Source organism: Equus przewalskii, chromosome 7, assembly GCF_037783145.1.
Source record: "Equus przewalskii isolate Varuska chromosome 7, EquPr2, whole genome shotgun sequence".
Lineage (NCBI taxonomy): Eukaryota > Metazoa > Chordata > Mammalia > Perissodactyla > Equidae > Equus > Equus przewalskii.
In genome coordinates, this window is record NC_091837.1 from 73,036,671 (window position 1) to 73,062,804 (window position 26,134).

General features: G+C 35.0%; 1 protein-coding gene across 1 annotated transcript in view; it reads left to right on the forward strand.

The window, feature by feature from the left end:
• The window catches only part of DCC (DCC netrin 1 receptor), a 1,088,896-nt gene that overhangs the window by 926,122 nt on the left and 136,640 nt on the right, over nt 1–26,134 (forward strand). The window contains exon 15 of the mRNA XM_070627604.1: nt 2,492–2,686. Coding sequence (XP_070483705.1) covers nt 2,492–2,686 — 195 coding nt within the window. The remainder of the gene's footprint in view (nt 1–2,491; nt 2,687–26,134) is intronic.

Below are 26,134 nucleotides of genomic sequence, written 5' to 3' on the forward strand. Positions count from 1 at the left end.
TTAGAGAAAACTCACTCATGTAGCAGTAAAGGAAAATTGTAATTGCTGTATGTATATTAAAAAGTGAGTGGGTGGATACAAATGGGCTCTTCTGGATTATGGACAATCCCCTAGAACAATTATGTTTACGATGAAGCCATATATTATGACTGGCTTAGGTGTAATACTGCCTTGATAGACACTCTTCATTCCAGTCCTATGATCTTAATTGAGTGGTAAAAACCCATTAAATATTTAGATGAGGTGGCAACATATACAATACATAACAATATTAACACCCTTAGTTTTTATAGTGTTAAGATTGTTTTGCGGTTTGGGTCTAGGATTGAAACTACCCTTATGAAGTGAAAAGTAAAAGCGAGTCTTACATGCTAACAGCTCCTCCTTTTCAAGAGCCAGTTCGTGCCCTCATTTCTGGGTACCCTCAAAGTCCAATAATTCTAAGTTACTGTCTGTCTAAGTGAGTGGGTACTAACTTAACTCACTTTCAGTGGTGCTACTCTATGGTTTGCAGAAAGATGGAGAAAGTTATTGTTCTGAAAACGTTTTAAATAGTTTTTTCCCTTTATTCTAAAAGATGTTGAAATTGTTACTAAAATCACTAGGCTTTCATTTTGTTTTTAAAGAGTCACAAATGCGGAAAATCTGAATAGTATTTGGTTTATTTTCTAAATATAAGAGTAGGCAGTTATCTTGTTGTTTCAATAGTTATAGCAAAAGCTTCAAATGTGTTAAACAGAACTCACTGTAAAGCCCATTCCATTTCAAGGACACTGGAGAGCTTCCGTGGCAATAGGGTTGAAAAGTATTAATCCATCCTTTTCATCTCTTGTATTGCTTTTAGTTAGGGTTTACGGTGGGAAATCTTTCACAAACATTGTGTTTCTGCTGTTAAGGTTTATATCCGTATTTTGAGATAAATTTTATGAAGAATTTGCATATTATAGCACAGGCTCTTCAGGGCAGACAAATAATAGTTTGTCTCTTTTTGGTCACAAATGGGCATTTTCAGAAAAAAAAGCATCCTTAGAAAATGCTGTTGATGTAGCATCTTTAGAATGTAGCATCTTTTGAAAAGTTGTTAGTATAGTACCTACTTTAAAAAAAGACATGCTTCCATTTAACACTGAAGCTAAAAGTGTGCTGTTGACGATGGATAAAATTGGCAGTGGCAATTGCATCACCTTTTCTATTACATCAAAGAGAAAAAATATATTGTGATATTACCTTTAATCATCAAATTCTCTTGCCTAATTTGATGTACATTACCTTTAGAGATTTTCAGTTAGGAAAGAAAAAATAAACACAAGTAGCTTGAATAAAGTTCAAATCACTAATATTTTTGATTACTTATTAATTACCAGAAACTGTGCTAAGCTCTTAATGGACTATTAAAGTTTAGATGGGCACATTCTTTCTTAAATTTCTTCCCAGAATACTTACCTGATTTTCAAAAAGAATAGGCCACATGTACCTGTATTAAACCTATCAAAATATTTAACAGACTTTATTGTAACTGCATTTTTACTTGTCTGTTTTTCCTGTTAAACTATAAACTCCAAGAGCACAGGTTTCATGTCTGCCATATTCCCTCTCTTCTCCAGCCTGAGCATCATGGGTACCTAGCCCGTACCCTAAACATAGCAGATACTCTATAAACATTTATTAATTGAATGATGATAAATTTCAAGAAAACACATTATTTCTTTAAGGATGGAATCATAGGAAAGAATGTTGATATAAAAATCAGAATGTCAAATTATATATTTCAACACACAAAAAAGAAAATTTATGTCAGGAGTCAATCAGTATTTGGAATGCCAATTTAATTAGAAAGTAAACGCAGAGAAGATGAATAAGTTCACAAGGACTCACAGCTGGTAAAGGACAAATCTGCACACTCCAATGTCTGTGTGGCTTTAATCCAGGCCACTGTCTCCTTTCTTTAATAATAAATGCACTTTTCACAGACGCAATAAACCATGGGCCAGGTAGCGTTCTAATCGTGCTGAGTAAATGATGGCCCTAAACTGTTTCTCCTGACAATTTCTTAAGAAAGGACTGCTACACTTATTTTCGTTTTTAGTTAAATCAGAGTAAATAATCCTTAGGCAAGACGGTTTTTGACATTTCATTTCCCTTTCTATTATTTTTACATCTACCTTGATTTTACCCCTTATTAATGATACCTAAGAAGAAACAAATGGAAAGAAAATAAGCCCAAAGAAAAAGCTATTAGAATAAAGATGCATGATGTTGCACTGCTTATGGGAGGAATTCAGCTCCCTGTTGTGCTTAAGAAATTCTGTGAGAGTCAAATCAAACATGGAAAATGAAGCACACGCTGAAACAAGGAGGAACTTGAGCAATAAGTAATGCACCATTTGAGGATCTATGGAATATGATATTAAGTCTTGTTTAAAGGGGAAGTTTTACCATGCCGCATGTTCTATTGTCAGACACGCTCATGATGCCTCTTTTTGAATTCTAGAGTCTCAAGTCCCTGACCAGCCGAGCTCTCTCCACGTGAGGCCTCAGACCAACTGCATCATCATGAGTTGGACTCCTCCCTTGAACCCAAACATTGTGGTGCGAGGCTACATTATTGGTTACGGCGTTGGGAGCCCTTATGCCGAGACAGTGCGCGTGGATAGTAAACAGCGATATTATTCCATTGAGAGGTTAGGTGAGTGGCTGTGGTTTTTATTTTATTAAGGGAAATAAATGATTTGCTTTAAAATATTTTATTTCTTGGAAAATTGTTCTTTGAGATTTGATTGCAATTTGTAGCATATATTAATTAATTCTTAAAACAACTTTCTTTTTCTATCCGTCTCTTATCAATCTCCACACACCCACACACACATACACACACACACAGAGATATATTTTTCCTCTCTAGATTTTGAATTGGGGAATTTTATCTAGAGAGACTCACAGTGGTGGGTGCCCTGCTCTGTACCCTTGCTTTGGATCATTTTTCTTTTTCCGCTGGTCAATAGAAACTTCTAATCTTAATAATTTTTATAAAGAGAGTCAACCACATTTTTCGCCTTTTTTCTCACTAGGAAGATATTCTGTCAATTTTTCTTTAACCTGGAATTATCTAGTCACATTACCATCTTTTACCTTAGCATTTATAGGTAAAACTTTGTGGCTGTGTTATTTTTTTTTTTTTTTTTAGATTTTTATTTTTTTCCTTTTTCTCCCCAAAGCCCCCCAGTACATAGTTGTCTATTCTTCGTTGTGGGTCCTTCTGGTTGTGGCATGTGGGACGCTGCCTCAGCGTGGTCTGACGAGCAGTGCCATGTCCGCACCCAGGATTCGAACCAACGAAACACTGGGCCGCCTGCAGCGGAGCGCGCGAACTTAACCACTCGGCCACGGGGCCAGCCCCTATGGCTGTGTTATTTTGACTGTAAAACAACAAGATGAAAAAAGGAATTTTCAATCAAGCCAGTAACCCAGAGTCATCAAACTCCTCTCTACATACACTCCTGACCTCTTCCCAGTCTGAATTGTCCTCTTGTACTCAACCTCACTTTACTGAATATGATACTTGAATTGTGACATTTCTGAATTCATGGAAAGTTTGTTTATCCAGAGAGGGCTAACGTGCATAAAAGTGTTCCTATTCATTTCACATCTGATTTTTTATAGCACAATCAGAGATTATATCTTTAACAGAGGGAAATAAAAGAAATGTATATCATTTATAGGATGCCAAGAAGTTAAACAATTCTCATAGAGCAAAAAGCAAGCTGACTCTACCTGTTGCTTTAACACCGTGTTACTTGCAATGAAGTACTCTGACCCCGTCAATGGAAACAGGTGCTACTTACTTGCAACTAAATCACAAACAGAACATTTGTGATGAGAAGCCTGATTTGAATTTGAATAGCTTTTCCTGCATTAGCAAGGAGAGATTTTCTCAGTGCAGGAGGAAAATCCACACTGACCCATTCTCTCTATAATTGCTTCAAATGCTAATAAGAGAAGCACCTCCTGAAAATCTCCACAATTTTGGTTAGCTTGGCATTTAGAAATAGTATTCTCTCAGTCAATCCCTTAGTTTAAATGTTAAAGCAATCACAACACTTAGATTTTATGGCCATCAAAACTATGTCCGGGGACTCTCATTTATCTATTATTCAGTGTACATCATCTCAGAGAGTTCATCTTGATGCCACGTGCCCACAGAGAGAGATTCCCATGGCAGTGCACAGATTTTCGGGCAATGAGAATGTGGTACAAACTCAGAATGAAGTCACGAAGGAAGACTGCATTGTTTCACCATATCCTTTTGATAATGATACTCTTTATTACAAAGGAACTCTAGAAGTCTCCAAGTCCAGTAAAGTTGACGTCTTCAGGAGGTTAAAACTGGCAAATCTCTCCAAATACTTAACAAAAAAAAATAAGAAATTTCCCTTTGCAAGATATGTTTTAGAGAGCTAGGAATACTGTTAAGGTAAAATGGGATACGAACCTGTCTCTATGATAGATAATCGTGAGTTTACACTGAAACTTTTATGGGAGAGAAATTACACGCATACACATACACATACATATGTATATGTATCTATGTATTTAATTTCTACCAGCTGATACTCTTTTATAACATAGTCCCCTGTCTTAACAAAAAATATGAAATTAAATAGTGTTTTGTCATTATTGTTCAAGTGTCTTCATGGCTATGTAGATAAACTGGTTTCGCTGTTTAGCCAAAGTGTATATTAGACAACTTTGTGTTTCTAAAGCTTTAAAATTATATTTTAAATATACTTTCAAAAAGATTCCATGAAAACTGACATGCCTACTCTAGCGTTCAATAGAATAAATAAAACAAATGCCTGTTTCTTTGCAAAGTTGGAATGTGGAGTTGAATGAAACATATATCCTTTTAAAAATTAGAACTTAAGATACGTTTAACATACACTTTGGTTACATAGTGGAATTATATGTTTTGAGGACTGTATGATGGTTATACAATTAAAAATCATTTAAGGAAAATTACAATCCATTAAAACATAGGGTTAGCATAAATTCAAGTATCATGGCTGTATTTTAGACTATAAAAAAGCTATTTGCTTTATAATTGACCAATAAACCTCCTCTTCTCTTTGATGAGAGACTGGAACTTCCAAATAGCATTTTGTTTATCAGGCATAATAATTCATATTGTAGGCAAGGAAGACTTTTTCTCTACCTAATGTGGATTCGTCTGGCCGGAGAAGGAATTAAATTCATATGAGACAGAATAGCAAGGGAAAATTAAACAAAGCTTTATGAGAACCATGGCCCGGGGCCGTTCTTCCCAAAGGAAGAAAGGGCACCGAAGAAGTGGGTGCACAGAGTGGTTATATGCCCCCAAACAGGGTGTTTCACATGTGATTGAAATGTCCCTCCCACAATAGTCACAAGATTGCCCTGTTGGCACAGCGCTTGATGGACACAGCAGGTAGGGGTCTGCTACCTCAGAGGGCGTAGCAGGAGGCAAGTCTATTGCCTCAAGCTGGGTGGTCACAGGTGAGTGCAGCAATCAGTTCCTATCCTAAGGAAAGATGCTTAATCCTTAAAGAAATGCCAACGTTGGGAGGGGGAGGGAAGTCAGTTACAGGAGATTACCAGACAAGCACAATAAAATGCAGATTTAAGTCCTTGCCTTTGGCGTTGATTAAGAGTTTTTAGAGAGAAGGTCATCTCCTTTCTTCTTCCTGGTACAGAGAGGGAGGCACCTTTACAGATAGAGATTTCCTTTACAATGTAAATGTCTCCTAACAAAGGGCAAATTCCATTCCTCAGAGCCTCCCTCCCTGTCCCAGTTTATCAAAAGCAATCAGCCTCAAATAATCCTCATGCCAAAGAGACATATCTTGGGGTGGCCAATTCCAGTCCCCACACTATTTAGACACCAGGCACTGTGACCTGCTTCAGGAGGAGAAATACTGGACCATTTTAAACAGTATCTAATACTGCCTCGTTTAAAACAAAACAAAACAAACCCTACCTAGTGTAGGCACAGAGCTTCATTAACCAATGTTTGTACCACTGGATATTTATAATTAATCTTCTGACATTTTACTCAAAAGCCCTAAATGCCAGGTTTGATGTATACACATGGTATAGATCCACAAGATCTGAATTCTAGCAATGTTTAGCAAAATTAATTTAAAACCAAGTCTTTCTTTTAAAAACTCACTATTTATCTATCTACCAATCTATTGGTCAATCTTTCAATCAATTAATTTATCTACCTTTACATCTTTATGGAGGTATTTTCAAATATAATAAGTTGTACATATTTAAAGTGTACAATTTGTTGAGTTTTTAAAAGAGTTTTATTGAGGTATAATTGACATGCAATAAACTGTATTTTTCAAATTAATTTTTTCAGCAATATTTTATAGTATTTAATGTAGAGGTCTTAAATGTTTTTGTTAGCTTTAGTTCTAAAATATATACATTTTTTGACTTATTTTAAATGGAATTGGTCTTTAAATTTATTTTCTAGCTGTTTGCTGCTTGTGTAGAAGAAAACAACTGTTTTTTGAACATTAACTTTGTATCCTAAGACCTATTAAATTCACCTATTTGTTCTACTAGTAGTTTTGAGATGCTCCGAGATTTTCCATTTAACAAGCATATCCTACGTAAATAGGAACAGTTTTACACTTAATTTCTGATCTCCTGCCTTTCTTTTATTTCTCTTGCCTTCTTGGAATGGTTAAGATCGCCAATAAAATTTTGCATAGGAGTGGTAGAAGCAGGCATCTTTGCCTTATTCCTGATCGTAGGGAAGGCATGAAATAGGATGTTAGCTGTAGGTTCTTTGTAGATGTCTGTTATAAGATTGAGAAAGTTTTCTACTCTTTCTAGCTTTCTTGAAATTTTTATCACGAATAATCATTAAATTTTTGTGAAATAATTTTCTATCTCTTGAAATGATCATGCGGTTTTCCTCCTTTTCTTTTTAATATGATGAATTACATTGATTGATTTTTGAAGGGGAACTAATCTTGAATTTCTCATACAAATCTTCTGTGGTCATGATGTATTACCCTTTTCTTATATTGTCGGATTTGACTTGTTAATATGTATTAATGGTTTTTCTTTTCATGCCTATATCCATGAGGTATATTTGTCTACAATTTTCTTTTCATTTAGTGACTTTATTCAGTTTTTTTCTTTATTAAACTTATACTAGCCTCATAAAATTAATTGGACAGCTTGTTCTTCTTCTGCTACTGAAAAAGTTTGTGTAATATTGATATTATTTATTCCTGGAATATTTGATAGAATTCACTGACAAAATCATCTGGATCTGAGATTTTCTTTTTTTTTTTTTTGAGGAAGATTAGCCCTGAGCTAACTGCTCTCAATCTTCCTCTTTTTTCTGAGGAAGACTGGCCCTGAGCTAACATCCGTGCCCATCTTCATCTGCTATATACGTGGGATGCCTACCACAGCATGGCTTAGCAAGCGGTGCCAAGTCCACACCCGGGATTGGAACCGGCAAACCCTGGGCCATCTAAGCAGAATGTGCGCATTTAACGGCTGCACCACCAGGCTGGCCCTGAGATTTCCTTTTGAGGAAGTCTTTTATAATGAATTTAACTTCTTTAACACATTTAGGTCTTTTTATATTTTGTATCTTTTTCTTGTATTGATTTGGCAAGTTAAGTTTTTCATAAAATTTGTCTGCTTCATGTCACACTTGTTGGCATAGAATTATTCATTCATAATATTCTCTTATTCTCTATGGTAATAATTACTTTTTCCTTTCTGATATTGATGATTTATGTTCTTTCTTCTTTTGTGATCATCCTGGGTATGGGTTTACCAATTTTGTTGATTTTGTCAAAGAAATAGTCTTTGACGTTACTAATCGTCTCTATTATCTGTCTCTATTTTATTTCTTTCATATCTGCTCTTATCTTGACTATTTCTTTTCTGGTACTTATTTTAGTCATACTTCACTATTCTGTTTCTAATTTCAAAGGTGAAACCTTATAATTTAGGAATTTAAAGCTATTGGTGTTCCTCTAATCACCACTTTCCTTTTGTCCCTCAAATTTTGATATGATGTATGCTCATTATCATTTAGTTTAATATATTTTCTAATTTTCCTGATTTCTTTTTGCCCTATGAGTTGTGTGTTAATTTCCAAATTTTGAGTTTTCCTGGATATCTTATTATTGTTGATTTTTAATTTCATTTTATCATGGTTAAAAGATATGTTCTGATTTCAGTATTTTTAAATTTATTGACATTTATTTTATAGACCAGCATACTGTTAATTTTGTTGAATGTACTATGTGAACTTGAAAATAGTGTATATTCTGCAATGATTAGATACAGAGTTCTGTAAATGTCAATCACATCAAGGTCCTTGATAGTATTTATCAGATCATCTATGTCTTTACTAAATTTTTTGATCGATCGTCTGTGAATTGCTAAGATTGAGTGTCAGAATCACCTTTTATAAACACAAAATCGTCATTGTCCCTCTGTAATTCTGTCAACGTTTTTGCTTCATTTATTTTGAGAGTCGGTTATTAAGCCAATGTGCATTTATAATTGTTATGTCTTCTTGGTAAATCACTTCATTTAGCACTTTAAATGTCTCTCTCTCTCTGGTAGTACTCTTAGTTTTTGAGATGATTTTATCTGTTAGTAATATAGCCACTCTAACCTTCTTATACTTACAGTTTACGTTTTATCTTTTTCCATCCCTTACTTTCAACCTATGTCGTTACAGTTAACGTTTTCCTGGTCTCTTTTGGGGAGTATATAGTTGGGTCTTGCTATTTTATGCACTTTGAAAATTTTTGCCTTTTAATTGGAGTTTTTAGACCATTAAAATTTAATTTAAGTATATAAACAGTTGAATTTAAGTCTATCATTTTATTTTTGTTTTCTGTTCGTCCCATCTCTGTTTTATTTGCCTCTTTTCCCTTACCTGACTTCTCCAAGTTCTTACTTATGTTGATGAAAATAACCCACAACCAATCTATAAGTGAAAATTGGGGTGAGTTTATTTTGAGCCAAATGTGAGGACCATACAGCCCGGGGCCTTCCTTGCCCAAGGAAGGAAGGGCACCACAGAAGTGGGAAGTACAGAGTGGTTATACACCCTCAAAGAGCACATTTCACATGTGATTGAAATGTCCCTTTTATGATAGTTATAGGACTACTTTGTTGGCACAGTGATTGATGGACACAGCAGGTAGTAGGTCTGTCATCTCAGTGGACACAGCAGGGTAGCAGGTCTGTTGTCTCCAGCTGAGTGGTCACAGGTGAGTGCAGCAATCTGTTCCTAGCCCAGGGAATGTGGGAGAAGTTGCACTTTTATCCTAAGGGCGTTTGTTCTTGTCTTTGGGACATAGAAAATGCTTAAAGTAGATACACAATGCATGTTCAACAGCCACATCAGCCCCTTTTGGAAAAACAAAGTCAGGCTGAATTAGATTCATACCAAATGGCTTCCTCAGATTCTCCAATATATCCTATTGCTTGCCATTTATTTGTCACTTAATCCCTCAGTCTGTCTACTTTTGTGTAACCCTCAGATAAGTAGTTTGGGTTCTTGGGTTTTTTCTTTTCATTTTTTTTGTATTTTGTTTAGAGTTTACAGTTGTTATCCATGGATGTGTAAGCTAAAGGGAGTTCACACCATCGTGGCAGAACTGCAAACTCACAGTCAGTCCCTTGTGAAATATTTGTGGACAGCTGCTATGTTGAACATTCTTGCTAAAAATAAGATCAGTTCCTAGGCAGTGCATTTGCCATCTGAATTATATTTGGCACTACTACACTTACTTGTGTTAACAAAATAAATTAGGGGAACCACAAATGACTGTAGAATACATAGTTTAATTGAAAAAATAACATTTGGAGTAGATTTCTAACTAAAGTTTGGTCTTCTAACTAAGGTTTGTACTTCTTACTAAAGTTTGGTGATTTAAAAAACTAAATTTGGGTTATATATCTGACTAGACATTTTTTTAAAATATGGTATTCAAGTCCTTATACAGTGGAAATGATGAAAAAAATCATGTGCCCTAATAACTCATGAGGGTCAGAGAACAAAAGTGATTGTTTATAAATGTCCAGATACAGCTGTTGATTTTCCAATTGAGATTAAATAAACATGGAAAATATTTCTACGAGGGTTTATGTCTGTCCAAGTCTAATCAGCCCATTTAAAACTATCACATATGTTAAGGAGAATTAGTTAAAATCGTTCACCCCCACTAAGGTGGATTAGCAGACATATACAGGGAACTAATGTTCTTAGAATATGGCATTACCCTATGAAAGGTAGAATGTACAGTTAAAACTTTTGGGGTTTTAATGATCATGTATCAATTCTTTTGAAGGGTTTTAACCCCAGCACAAAAAGATATTTTTAGTTCTTTTCATGAATACTCAATTATTATTTACTTTTATTCTTATCATCCTTTCACTGATGTTTATTAGACAATATAGCTTTAATAGACTCATTTAAAAAATGTAAACAAAGCAAACTAATAAGTAAATAAAGATCATATTGAATGGGATTCTGATTCTGGGTTCAGATCATTTTCTCTCTGCTATAATGTTTAATCTTGGGAAACTGATTTGAACTCTGGCCTTAGAGTATTTTAGTGAAAATGAGGACTAAGAGTGTCCTTTATTCCCTATTTTATGGTGTCAGACAGTCACCAGATGTTGAAAGACGTTAATAGAAGTGGAGAAGTTGGTCTTTGTAAGAGAAATACATATCAAAGTTTGTATTGTGATCATTGCAAAAATATTAAAGTCTTGCCTTAATTAAAAATATTCAGCTTTTTAAGGTAAGTTTATATCCTATTTCTAAATATCATTGAAACTCCTTTTTTATAAAAAAAAAGATTGAGAAAATAGGTGTTCCATTTGTGATTAAATTTGTTTAGAATTCAATGGTATCAAACGAGGGTGTGAGTTTTGTCTCTGACAAGGGATTATTGGTCATATGTGGCACAGTAGCCTTTCCATTCACACACTGTGGGATGCTCTAAGTCTCAGTTTTCTCATCTGTACAGCAGGATAGCATGCTACCTCACAAGCTGTTTGTAAGATTCAATTGAGATAATAAAAGTAATGCTATTTGCAGTTTTTTTAAAAGTTAAACATATTATGCACATGTAAATAAGGCATTACTCTTATTACAATTTTTACATCAGTAGTTTAGTGAATATAAGTAGTGTAGTTCCATAGGCTTTGAATTGTGTATTTATATAAACCTTGAAGTATATAGTGTTCTAGTTTATCTTCTTTATCTAAAAGTAGACTATATCAAATACAATTCTAAAAATAGTTGAAAATTGCGTGTTTTTAAACTCTGATAACTCACCAAATGCGTGACATTATATAAAATATATTCATTTACTGAAATTAGTATGAATCAGAAGTCTAAACAACACAGTGGCATTCAACTCAGTGTGAAAGACAAAAATGTAAACTCCTTGTTTCAGCTTCAAACTTCTTGTTGTTCTATTCATAATAGAATGCTGATTAGAAAATTCTGAGTGGGAGAGTTAGATTTATTCAACATGAGCCCTGGTTGCTCAGAAAGGAGTAAGAGCGGAAGAGAAAAAGTCATTCCATGAGATCATTACTCAGAATATATCAGGAAGAATGGATTTTGTCTTTTATGATTTTTTTGAGGTTAGTGTCTTCTAAACCTATAGGCATTTTCTAGCAGTCTTTAAGGGCAGCCTCAGGGTGATTCATTAATAATGCATACCATTCTGTTTGTAATGCTTTTCTCACTTCCTACTCCCTGCTGTGCACAGCAGATGCATTGTCTTACACCTGGTCAATTTTCTAAGGCTATTTGGAAGAATCTATTACAAAAGATGAATACTATTATTGAAATAGAGGAGAAAAGATCTTCTCATTGGAGTAAAAATTATATATATAAATCACTAAATCTTCCCTCTTTGTTCTCCTTTTTTTAAATAATCCTTCCACATTTCATCTTGTATTTTATAATCTTTTATTTGTAACGTCAAATCACAAAATATAGGATTATGTGAGTCATTCATTCTACCAACATTAAACTCAAGTATTCAATCAAAAATTTTCCTCCACCTTCTGTATTTTTCTAGAACGTGGGTCAATAAGATCTGGATCTCTCCTTAATTTTCCATGTCATTTAGTGTTTACAGACAGCTAATCAGTGCATTTCTTCCAAGTACTTTACAAATACCAATCTATTCATTCATCCTTCCCATTATGTTAATGTCAGGTGTCCTCCGAGTTTTACAAATGAAGGAAGACAGCAGGAGAACTAAAGTTAACAAGAGAAGTCAAAGCTAATTTTTGTAACGAAAAAAGTTAAATGTTACATTAACACACTCAGATAAATATTGTCATAAACAGTAAAAGCCTGGCTCTTTAGTATGGAGAGAGGAGGCTGGGGCCAAATCCCAGCCTGATCAGGGTTTATACTAGAACACATTACTGCAGGAAGTTCTGCTTCCTATAGGGAAAAACAAGTTATTTTGACAAAATCAAATCCCTTCAATGCAACAATAGAAGAATATAATCTAGTGAGATAGGATGCGGACCTAAAATGTCTGATCAATCACAAGTCATAGCTTCAAGTATAAGATCCAGAGTTTGATCATGGACGTTTGACAATTGTTACCTTGTGAGCTAGGTTCAAGGCTGACTTAGAGGGAAAAGACAGAAAAACAGATATCTGGGCATCTTGCTTTATTAAGCATTAACACTTGTGGATTAGTATTTTTCTTTTTAGTTCTATCAGTTTCTGCCCTCATGTAATTTGAAGCTCTGTTATCAGCTACATAATTATTTGGGATTGTTATGAATTAACAATGAGCTAACTACTTTATCATTTATAAACTATCCCTCTTAATCAGTGGTAATATTGTTTGCTCTGAAATGTACTTTGTGTAGGACATTAATATAACAACTCCACCCTATTTTTGGTTTGTGTTTTAGCGTGATATATATTTTTCCATTATTTTACTTTCAAACTATTTGTGTCTTTATATTTACGGTGGGATTCTTGTAGGCAGCATATAATTGGGTCTTGCTTTTTTATCTAATCTGACTTTCTCTGACTTTTAATTAAGGTGTTTAGACCATTTATATTTAATGTGAATATTAACGTTGTTGGATTCATATCTACCATCCTGCTATTTGTATTTTATTTATTACATCTATTGTTCCAACTGCTCTTTGTGCTTTCTTTTTTCCTCTTTCTGCTCTTTTGGGGGATTGATTAAACATTGTTAATTATTTACCTTACATCCTTCGTGGGCTCATTAGCTATTAGTGTTTTGCTTCCTTAGTGGTTGTTTTAGAATTTATAGTATGTATCTTTAACTTATCACTATTGACCTCACAGATATACTATACAAGCTCACAATACATTGTTATTATTTTTTCTTTAAACAAATATCCTTTAAGTGTTAAAAAATAAGAAAAAGATGTATTTTATATCTTTATTACAAAGTTATTATTTTTAGTGCTTGTCATGCCTTTGTCTTAATTCAGATTTTCAACTAGTATTATTCTTCTTTCTTCCTGAAGGACTTCATTAATATTTCTAGCAGTGGAGTTATGCTGGTGATTAATTCTTTTATCTTTGTACATCTAAAAAAGATTTTTTCATTTTGTTGTTGTTTTTTAAATACATTTGCATTGGAGATGGAATTCTAGGTCAACAATTTTTTTTTCTTTCAGTATTTTTAATGATATTACTTCATTATCTCCTATATTGCCTTATTTCCAACAAGTCTACTACAATTATTATTATCTTTGTACCTCTATATACAATGTCTTTTTTCTCTGGCTTCTCTACAGATTTTTTTTCTTTGCCACTAATTTTACGCAATTTTATTATGATGTCTCTGTAACGTTTTCTTTATGTTTCTTCTGCTTAGGGTTGGTTGAGATTTTTGGATCAGTGGATTTATAGGTTTCATCAAATTTGAAACATTTTTGGCCATTATTTCTTCAAGTAATTTTTCTCTATCCCACTGTCACTCCTCTCAAATGGGGACTCCAATTACACATACATTGTAGTGCTTTAGGTTGTACCACAGCTTGTTGATTCTTCATTATTTTTTCCAGTCTTTTTTCTCCGCATGTTTCATTTTGGCTAGTTTTCATTACTATGTCTTTAAAGCAACTGATTTTTTTTTCCTGCAGTGACTAATCTGATATTAATCCCATCCAGTGTGTTTTTCATATTACATATGGTAGTTTTTATCTCTACAAGTTTGGTATGGGTCTTTCCTCTATATTTCACATTCTAGTTAATGGGCTCAGTCTTCTCTCTACTTTCCTGAACATATGGCATATGTTATAATAACTCTTTTAATGCTCTTGTATACAGATTCTTTTATCTGTGTCATTTATGGATCTGTTTCTTCTTATTAATTTTTATCCTCATTATGGATTGTGTGTTCCTGCTTTTTTGTACGTTTTATAATTTTTGTATGCTTCTTAGATATTGTATTTTTTTTATCTTGTAGGTTGCTGTAGGTTTTTGCGTTTTTTTAAAATATTCTTGAGTTTTGTTCTAGGGTGTGATTAAGTTACTCGGAAAAACTTTGACCCTTTTAAGGTTCCCTTTTAACCTATTACATGGTACCAGAGCACCAGTACCATCTAATATCACAGGGCTAATTTGCCATGCTACTGAGGCAATACCTTCTGAGTATGCTGCCAAAATTCCCGTGAATTACATGATTTTCCATCTGACTTGTACAAATCCACTTATTCTTCGCCCTGGATTTTTCTTTTCTTCACCAAAGATTTTTTCGTTGCTTCTATTGGACAGTTGTTTCCCAAGTCTTGGAAATTTTCTCATACACATACACTGATAAGTTCTCAGATGAAGACTCAACAGAGACCCTCTGTAGACCTCCAGAACTCTCCTTCTGTGCATTTCTCTCTTCTCTGGTACTCTTCCCTACAAACTCCAGTTGCTTTGGTTATCTCAGGCTTCTAACTCTGTGTCTTCAATTCAGAAACACCACTGAGCTCCTTCTGGGTTATCCCTTTCTCTTCTGCAGCCTGAAAACTTTCTCAGGGCAATAAGTTGGGGAAATCAATGGGATCATCTTGTTTTTCTTCTCTCAGTGATCATTGACTGATCTGCCTGATGCCCAATATCTGAAAACTGTTGTTTCATAGATTTTGTCTGTTCAGGTTTTTTAAAAAGTTGATTGAGGCAGGAGGGTAAATTCAGTTCTTATTAATATATTTTGATCAGAAGTTGAAGTCCTTTAATAAACAATTAAACAATCATTTTATTATTTCAGGATGACAAAACTTTCAGATTTTCAAGATGCCAAACTTTCAAAGATGCCAAACTGCATTAAATCTATTTCCTGATTTCTGTCACAAATCTCATCAAGAATGAATCCTAACTGTCATATCGTATTTTCGGAGAATAAATTTAACTTGAGTGCTTTTAGAAATAGGTCTCTTAGCCTGTGGAGAAGTGAACTTTTATAACTCCCAGAGTGCATTCTGAGTTCAGTGAATACAATGTAAATTATAGTATTAACCTCAGCATCACCCCCCCATCAAAAAAAATCCCTTCATGCATGAAATATAGAAGTTTTGAGTTTATGACATGCAAACATTTTAAATCAGAAAAATCAATGTGCTTTAGCAGCCTCTAGAATAGTTGATATATATGAATAAAAAATGAATAAACACCATGTAGAGAATATTTTATTATTTTGAAATGAAGTATATTATGGGTGTTGGTTAACAAAATTCTGTTTTGTATTTGTTTGAGCAGAGTGTAAGAAGAATTATGGAAAGTGACTTTTGACCTGAAGTTTGAAAAGCCTGCTCACAAACCCCATTGAGATAAGTCATTTAATGATAAAGAAAATTGAAAGGGAAGGTAGTTTTATCCCTTTCTTTATTCCCAGCTATCTTATTGAGAGCATTTATGTACAGTGAAGCAATAGTGAACAAAAACTCCAGCTGTGTTTTAGGCTGGCGGATCAGAACAGATCATTGAAAATTCCTGTATTCTATGCTATACAAGCCATTCCAGAAGAAAGTCAACTTACCCGGTTGTTATTATTATTTTGTAATTTTGTTATTTACACAGGAAATCCCTGCTTATTCTCAAGTTAATATCAGTAATTTTATAATACAGGTTTTTTTCTGACAGTTTAATAAGTGGGCTCTAAGTTGGAGTTTCCATACAAACATGTGAATGTCTATCGTTTATCTCAGATTTAGTTGTATATACCTCTTATCTTTGCTGGGTGTCATTTCTCCCTGTATTCACTCAGTATCTACATTCTAAATGCTATGAATGGAATATGACCTCTAATGAATCCAAATAACAATATATCTTCTTATCTTGTTTTCTTAGCCCTTCATAATCTCAGAAATTCACCTTAGTAGGTGTCAATGCTTTTATTTTACATATGTAGATGAATTCAATAAAACATAATGTATGTTATCTGAGTCATAATTTCATTTTTGAATTTTCTTGACTATTTAGTTGACGTTAATCAAAACACCAAATGGATGAATTTTCAATAGTGCAGGCAGTTGCTTAATTAGAAAACAAAAAGAAAACATCTCTTGCGGTAGACAGTGTGTTAAAAGACTAAATGGTTTATCATTTCCTACCAAAGTTATTACATATAGTTATTTTTTGAGTGACTGTGAAGCATAAGACACCGTGTTGAGGATAGTGACAGGTACTAAGAAATGTAAGGTGTATTCTTTGATGTATCCTAGGCTTCCAAAGTCTTATATGATAAGTGCAGCAATATTTCTTGAAAAGAATAAATGAGATCAAAGGTTTCTACATGAGCAGTAATTGCATTGGTAGGTTGGAAGATTACTTAGATATGAGGTTGTTAGAAGAGTTTTGGTAGAAATACTGGCTTGAGAATTTTGATTTAAAACATGGGTAGGATTCATTCTTGTGGGAAAAGAAGTGATATGGTATGGACAAAACTACAAAGTCAAGGGAAAGCAAGGGAGGTGGAAGGCCCAACGACCCAGTAAATTTAACTATGAATGTGAGTTCATATAAGGTTGTGGCAGGAGTAATGAATAGAGATGACCTGAGTGCGAGTATGGAACAGAATAAAATCAAAATGCTTAACGTTCTTGGATTCAGCTATTGTCAAATAAATTCTATGAGTTCATGCTGTGTATTTAAGAGTCATTGTGTTGAGGTACTAACTGAATCCCAAATGCCAAAAAAACTTGTGTGCAAATCATTTAGCTAGTCAATCAGTCTTACCGACCACCTAACCTTTCTTCTCATTGTCATAAATCCGTTATTATGAGAAAGTAATGTTCTGTATTCAAAAAAATCCTGGGAAAACTGGAATTCAGGATTAAAAGGGAAGCTGAAACTACACTGTAGTGACCTTTGAACCCCAGACTTTGCCTTTCTAATATGCAATTTAGTAATGAGAGACAGTCACTCTTTCACTACCTATGTAAAATAATTATTGGTAAATGTCATTTCCCTCCTCAACATGTCTATTCTAAAAACTGAGCTGTGAAAAAGAAAACAGATGAATCCATTTTATTCAATTAATCCCAGCTAGCACTGGCAGTTGTGCTCTGTACCTTGGTCATTCCCCTTAAATGCTTTGTTCGATATCTAAAATTACTCAAGGTGAAGTTCCTGATATCCTTATAGGCATTTGGAGTCTAACTTCTGATACCCTTTAATTACTTCAGAGTCCTGACTCAATACACATTTGAGTGACTCCTGACTTATCCCTGCCATTTAAACTTTGTAGCCTATCTTCCTCCCTGTATCCATGGCTAGTGATGATATGAATTTTGCTCTCCTTCTTAAGACTGTGCCTGGGCATTTAATGTTTTGAGGGTGGTGGTAATGGGAAAGCAGAATGTGAGACAGATAGTTACAATTTATATAGTAAAGAATTTTTAAAAGTCCATTTTAAAAAAGTGGCAAATCATTCCATTAAATAGGACATCTAAAAATATTTCTGTTTTTCAGGTGTTCTGCATGTGTGAGTGTGGATACATGTGGGCATGTGGGGTTTTTTTTGTTTTTTTTTGTGTGTGTGTGTGAGGAAGATCGGCCCTGAGCTAACATCTGTTGCCAGTCTTCCTCTTTTTGCTTGAGGAGATTGTCACTGAGCTAACATCTGTGCCAGTCTTCCTCTATTTTATGTGGGATGCTGCCACAGCATGGTTCAATGAGCAGTGCTAGGTCTGCGCCTGGGATCCAAACCCAGGAACCCCGGGCTGCTAAAGCACAGCATGCAAACTTAACCACTTTGCCCCTGGGCTGGCCTGTGGGCGTATGTTTTTTGTTTTGTTTGTTTTTGTTTGTTTTTGGTTTTTTTGAGGAAGATTAGCCCTGAGCTAACATCTGCCAGTCCTCCTCTTTTTGCTGAGGAAGGCTGGCCCTGAGCTAACATCGTGCCCATCTTCCTCTACTTTATATCTGGGACACCCACCACAGCATGGCCTGTCAAGCAGTGCTGTGTCCACACCCGGGATCTGAACTGGTGAACCCCAGGCCACCAAAGCGGAACGTGCACACTTAACCACTGCGCCACCAGGCCGACCCTGGGCATGTGTTTTAATGATCAGTATTCCACTGTACAAAGGTGGAGAATAAGACATTTACTAGTCATGAGACTAGTACAGATAAGTTAGCAAATTAAGGACAGCAATCAAATAGAATCTATTATTTCTAGCAATGTCTATCCTGAAACATTAATCAGTTAAACAAGTAATCAGGTAAAATATCCAATATGTAAATCACTTACATATTTTATTTAATTAACAAAATCATTTTGGAGGTGCCATTGGTTACGCACAGCCCAAATGTTAGAAAAACATTTTAATCTCACTTGGAAATGTTGTATTTTACCTCAGGTTCTACTTGCTCAATCGGAATGGCTGTTTCCTAAACTAGGCATTTTACTGTCTCATTAGAATTTAACAAAATGGCCATATAGGTCAGAAATAACAGATTGTGTTATAAATCATTAAAAGAAAACCTAGCAAGTTGGGTTGTATTTCTAATGCTCCATTGTATGTTAATTTATGTAAATAAGAAGTAAAAGCAGAACGACAATAAGGCAGGCTTTCATCCCCTTAAACATCATTGTGTAAGCCACTTCTTTCGTTAGAGATTAAATATTTGTGCTGGTAGTCTAGAGTATTTCTGAGAAGTCATAGTGTTATAAGCCAATGGATCATTTTCTTCTACAAGCATTTAAGTGAATGTCAGCATAGCCCTCTTAACAATTAGCAGAGAAGTGACATTTTAGCAATTATTGACTTCTTAGACATGCCTTTTTATAAGGTGTAGTGGTTTGAATAGGGACCCCCAAAAGATATGTCCATCTCCTAACCCCCAGAATGTGACTGTGACTTTATTTGGAACAAAGGTCTTTGTAGATGTAATTAAATTAAGGATCTCTACATAAGATTTTCCTGGATTGCTAGCTGGGCCCTAAATCCAATGACATGTCCTTATAAGAGGAGAGACAGAGACGGAAGAGGGGTTCGTGCAAAGACAGAGGCAGAGGTTGGAGTGATGTAGCCGTGAAGAATGCTGACAGCCGCCAGAAGCTGGCAAACGCAAGGATGGATTCTCCCTTTAGCCTCTGGGGGCAAGTGGCCCACTGACGCCTTCGTTTCAGACTTACAGCCTTAAGAACTAGAGAAAATAGATTTCTAAACGTAAGCTACCAAGTTTGTATAAATTGCTACAGCAGCCCTGGGAAAGCAATAAAAAAAAGTAAGTCTCAATCTTAATTGCTTTTTCTCAATCTCTTTCTAAATTTTTTTTAATTTTCTGAACCGGGTACCATTTATAAAGCAGCATGACCAGTTTTACAAAATAAAACAATGAAAAGCTAAGAAAGAACTCATCATGCAAGGCAAGGTTTTGGCAAAAGAAAGCATTAAAATGACAGAGAATGACCATATGGAATATCCTGCTAGTGAAATTGGAAGAATAAGATGGTTCTAACTTTGTAGTCAAAGGGAATATTACCGCAGTTATTCCAAGGAATCGTGTTCTTCTGGATAGTCAACCACAGCTCTTACGTTAATGTCCAGAAGCAAATTAGAAGCTGCATACCAATCTCGCATTTGTCTGTTCTACTTTTTCTGTAATATGGCAAGGGCTTTGTTTTTCAGCAAAAGACAGAAAAGAAACTTGGATAGAATACGATGAATACTGCAAGAAGCTTTTTTTTCCCTGGCTAAGAGCATAGCATGTTTACAGCAAAGAAATCAATTTTTTTATTAAAAAAAGCAGAGCCAGGAATTACACCCACAATAATAAAAGTAAGTGATTTATCTTTATAGTAATTTAATTCACAAGGCTTATACACCAATTAGTCATTTCTGAGTAGAAATCAGAGAACACTATGAAGTTACTGGACAAAACTGTACTTATGGACAGGTTGAAGGATTGGGGCAGAAAAGTGATGATTTTTTTTTATATTTGACCCTATTTCTATCAGTGTCATTTACTAGTATGTTATCTCATCATCATGAATAATAATTCTGTTCTCAATTGTTATTATTTTTTTTCAAGTATCCTGTATTACCGCCATACCATCTTTTCTTCTTTGAACTTGTGGTAAAACTTTAGAGGCTGTTATTTTGAAAACAATGTGGGATGTGTGTTTGATGACGTAGAGAAACGAAAAGCGTGGACACATACATTGTCAAATGGAATGTATTTAAAGACTTATTGATGATGAGTAGTAAGAATTTCTGTTTCCTGGCAATGACATGGTGAATGTGTCCATTTTCTCTCCTGATCCTTTACTTATCTAAGTGGCAGGGGAAGCATTTTGAAGTTCCAAAATGCCAGTACGCACCCTGCAGGTGTTTTTCTGTTGTTGGTCAAGTTACTTAGACTTTGTGTGCTGGTTTCCTCAGTCCGTCAAATGAGCGTAACAAGCACTCCTGGCCTTCAGGAGAACGAATGTGGGGGGAGAAAGCAGATGCTGTCAGTGTGGTGGAGGATGAACTACTTTTGAAGCAAGAATCAGGCATCTTAGGAAACAAAATCTAGTTTAAGATTGTTTTCTCTTTCCTGAATAGGCTATTATTATAAACACTGGAAAATGTTTTTATGTGAAGACTATACTTTTATTTTCTGTGAACTATGTTTTACTTGATTTATACCTTTATTTTCTGTGAACTATAGTTTATTATTAGACCTTGTGGAGAAACCCCTCACTGATACTAACAGTGTTCAATAAAATAAGCAGATATTGTTGCTTATGCTGCTAAATGATACACACCTAGGAAACTCACTTCTTAAGTGCATTACAAATAATTGCAGGCTTGCACAGCCCATAATAATGGCACTAAATAGCATTTATTGAGCACTTACTATGTACCAAGCTGTATGTATTTTAAATGCACTGTCTCACTTGGTCTTCACAGTCATTCCAAGGAGGGTGCTCTGATCGATGTCATCTTCCAGATGGGTTGGCACCCATGAGATGAAGTTAAACTGAGGCTAAGAAGGTTTACATGACTTGGACCAAATCTCTAAACAAATAAGTGACAGAACCAGGACTCAAACTGCCTGACTCAAAAGCATTTCTCAACCACTGTGCTGTATTACATCAGGTTGAGTGTCTTCCACGAGCTATCTGGTGAAAGTCAAGCACAGCTGTGAAAAATATCTAACAAGTGGAGCCACTCCCTCTAAAGCTGGAGACTAATTTTCTGAAGTCTAAGTCATTTCTCCACAGGCACTTATTGGCCGGAGAATCCCTCAGGGGTGTTTTTTTTTTGTTTTTCCTTAAAACTATAGAAGTTTGAAAGTCTACTTTTTTTTGACTTACCTTTCTTTGTCTCTGTGTGTGCATGTCTTTCTGTCTGTCTCTCTCTCTCACACACCCGCATATACATATACACACTCACACACACTCACATTAGTTCTCTTTATGTTTCTTTGTCCACTGTCTCTCATGGTTTTCTTTCTCTTCAACTTATGTCCCCCTCGTCAGCCATCCAGAGTTGCCCATAATACAGAGAGAATGTATATGATGTGTATTTGATTTAAAATATATATTGAATTGAATAATGGTAACTCTTCCAATAATTTATAGGTAGAACAATTTGTTTTCTCTAAAAACAAGTTGCTTCATATCTAAGTGTAGGTCTCCATTGCTTTGCCTGGCTTCCCTGAGAGTCGGTGAGCAGACTAGGCTTGATTAATATTATTAATAAGATACATATCAGAGGTTCAGAAATCATAATAAATAAATTGTTCAAGATCAACATTATAATAACAGCAAAATAGAATTACTTGGATAAGTCTATTTAGCTAACTAGATAGTGTTATTGGAGCATTCGCTGGTTTGGAATTTAGTGCTGTAAATTAGCAATTTAATCAATATATATCAAGTGCCAAGAGAGAAACAATATTGCCAATTGTGGCTGAATAGAAAGAATACCAGACTTGGAATCAAAGACATAACTTAGAATCTGGCCCTTCATTTTTCCTTTTTTTTGAGGAATATTGGCCCTGAGCTATCAACTGCCACCAATCCTCCTCTTTTTTGCTGAGGAAGACTGGCCCTGAGCTAACATCCATGCCCATCTTCCTCTACTTTATATGTGGGATGCCTGCCACAGCATGGCTTGAAAATGGCCCTTCTTTTTATTGTCTGGGAGATCATTGACAAATAAAAGAGTGTGTCTAAGCCTCAATTTCCACATCTCCAAGTTAGTGATAAAAATACAGATTTCTTGAGGTTATTAGGGAGGTTAAAGAGGTAAAGTATATAAAACCACTTAAGTATTTTTATACAGATTTTTCCTTCTTTTTTCATAGTTAAAGAGAAATCGTCCTTGTTTCCTCATGGAAACATAGCCACAAGATTGTCTGGAAAATGTAATCTGTATTTTGCCAAGACATTAGCACAAGAAATGTTCATGGATTTTCTTATTGATGAAGAAGTGGAGAATGGACAGAGGGAGAACACTGTATTAGTCAGAGTTTTCCAGAGAAACAGAACATATATATCTGCATATGTGCATATATATCTGTAAGCTGGAGCCCAGGAAAACCGATGGTATAATTCAGCCCAAGTCCAAAGAATCAATGGAGCTGATGCTGTAAATCCCAGTCTAGGGGTAAGAGAAGATGAGAGAAAATGTCCCAGCTTAAGCAGTGAGGTGGAAAAAAAAAGGAGGTGAATTCATTTTTCTTCCACCTTTTGTTTGATACAGGCCCTCAGTAGATTGCATGATGCCCACTCACATCTGCTGTCCTCAGTCCACTGACTCAAATGCTCGTCTCCTCCAGAAGCACCCTTATAGACACACCTGAAAATAATGTTTCATCTGGGTACCCTGCGGCCAGTCAAGTGGACAAATAAAATTAAGCATCACAAACTCTAAGGGTTTCTCCCACTATATCTACCATATTACAAAATGCAAAGGGACTTGGAGAATTCAAAGATCCCAATCTTCATGAAATATTTACCCATAAGTAAAGTAAAAATAAATGGAGGTGGTGATTTGGAGAAAATATTTTTATACTTGTTTCAATGGTCTCCTACTTGCTTTTCTTCATATATATGTAAATAATGTCATAACATCTATATTTTTCCGGGTATCTCATTTACCAACTTGGTTTCCCACACACATTATTTCCTAATTTTAAATTTATAAATGTTAGACACAGTCTTTGAACTTTTATAGCTCTCCCCATATGGACACACACACACACACTCACGTCCTCACCATGATATTTCTCACGTTGATGGAAATTTTGTCATACGTTAAATATTCAGCAAACCCTCTCTAAATTCTACCTTCAAGGATAGAGAAAAATCAGCAAACTTTTCATTTCCTCTGTAAGCATTAATACTTAAACCCATGGATAGGAGCCCAGTTAGTCCATTACCAGATTTAATGGTTTTTGAAGGAATCAGTTCAGAAATCATTATAGCTGGTGGGTAAAGGATGAGACCAGGAATACGTAAGCGTTCTAGTATTGAGCATTTGTTAAAACATCCATTAATCAGGTGTTAACCTTACTATTTATAATCATAAGCAAAAATACAGCACACTGGAAATGAGCCTCCTTGCTACGATTATTCATTTGAGAATCAGTCAACCACAGACTTCTCTGACATCAAAAAGGCTGAGAGAACGGTGGGTGATTGCTCAGGAAATTTATGAGACCAGCATGAGTATCTTTCACATTTCACAAAAGAAATACAACAAATCCTTTGCTGACAAAGCTCTAGTCATTACAGATTTTATATTCCAGTTTACAGAGGAGGAGCTGCTCTCAAGCAGATGGCTTGTTTTATCACAGAACTTTCTTGCAAGAGAATCTCTTAGGAGAAAAACTTTAAAGAGATCTGGATTGAATCCTGACTCTATAGAGCTATAAGCTCTTTGACCTTGGCAAAGATGTTTAATCTTTTTTGCATATCATTTCATTGACCTTTAAATTCCCTCATTTAGCCAGTCATTTTTTCATTCAACAAAAAGTTTTTAAATGTTTTCTATATGCCAGAAACTATGATAGGCACTGGGGGTATAAAAAATAAAGAAAAATGGTCTCTGCCTTCAGAGCGAAAAGGATACTCAATTCTCATGGATGGCACGTGAGTTAAAGGAGAGACCATGTATAAACAATTATCACTGTTCTGAAACATCCTGGTAATTATATCATTCTCTTTTGGAAAGAATTTTCCATGGATTGTCTCTTCCAATTTCCTCCAAAGGCGGTGGACTTTAGTAATAGACCCACCTACGTGATTTTAGCAACACACATGGCCACCCAGCTAAAGGCGAGTTTCATGCATGGCCTTCTTCACAGTTGTGGATGGCCGTGTGACTAAGTTCTGGCCAATGCAGATAAGTAAATGCGACAAGGCCAGCCTCAGGCCTTGACCCCTCTGAATGTATGAGCACATGTGAACAGTGAGGCCCCTTTCTCCTTCTTGCTAGCTGGGAAATGACAAGGAATTGACTCAGAGATGGAATCACAGAGGATGGCAAAGCCACATGACCAGCACTGGACTGCTCACTTTTAAATTCTCACTTCTATTTTATTTGAGCTGCTATATTTTAGCATTTCTTTATTATAGAAACTTGGTCTGTACCCTAACTAATACAATGTATTTGTGACAAATACATTCATATTGTAGTCCTTGTCTTGAATCTTGGAAAGGATATCACTTGTTAACGCTCATCACTGAAAAATATTTTTTGATTTATTTTTGAAACTACTACTATATTATTTAAATCTCTCTCTCTAATTATACTTCCCTACTTTATTATTTTTACTTGTAGTAACTAACCTGCAGGAACAATTGCTTATATTCACAAAGGAAAAAAAAATCTTAGTCCTTGTTGATAGCCCTCCTATTTCAAGTAATGCCCAATAAAATAAAATTCTTAAAAAACAAAATAACTAAAATACTCTCTTTGGGATTTGAACTTTTATTATGTTTTTACAATATTTTTAAATTTCTTTATTCTTCAGAGAACCCAGGTAGTTATAAAATTTGACAAAGTCTAGAAATGGTATTTAAATGAGTTCTATATATATTTCTGAATTTATTTTCTAGGCTTGATCTTTCCCTTTTCTGTGACACATGAAGAATTTCTAAATATAATGGGCTGAACTAAATATGACTTATGAAACTGAGAATGTTCCTTTAAGTAGTGTAGTATGTATAGGGGCACACATAGACCAATGTGATGCTTAGCCAACAGAATGCAATTTATAGAAACAGGTGAGTGATGGCCCTTCTGAGTTGTTTCCCTAAGATGTTAAACAGTTATTCCAGTGATATTGCTGTTCATATTGTCTTTTGGAAATTTTTGTTGAGAAAGACTTTTAGAAAGTACAGCACACCCTTCTGAATTCCTTCACTGATAGAAAATTTTATTGACGGATTTGATTTAATATAACAACCAACAGTGATTCAAGGCCAAATCTTATAAATAAGATGAACAACAACTTATAAATCAATATTTCACATCAACAAAGTGTTAAAATGGCGAGATTATCTTTCTACTGGCAGCTTGTTTTAAGTTTTGTTTCTCCCTTAAGTGATATATTCAAAATGAGGGACAAATA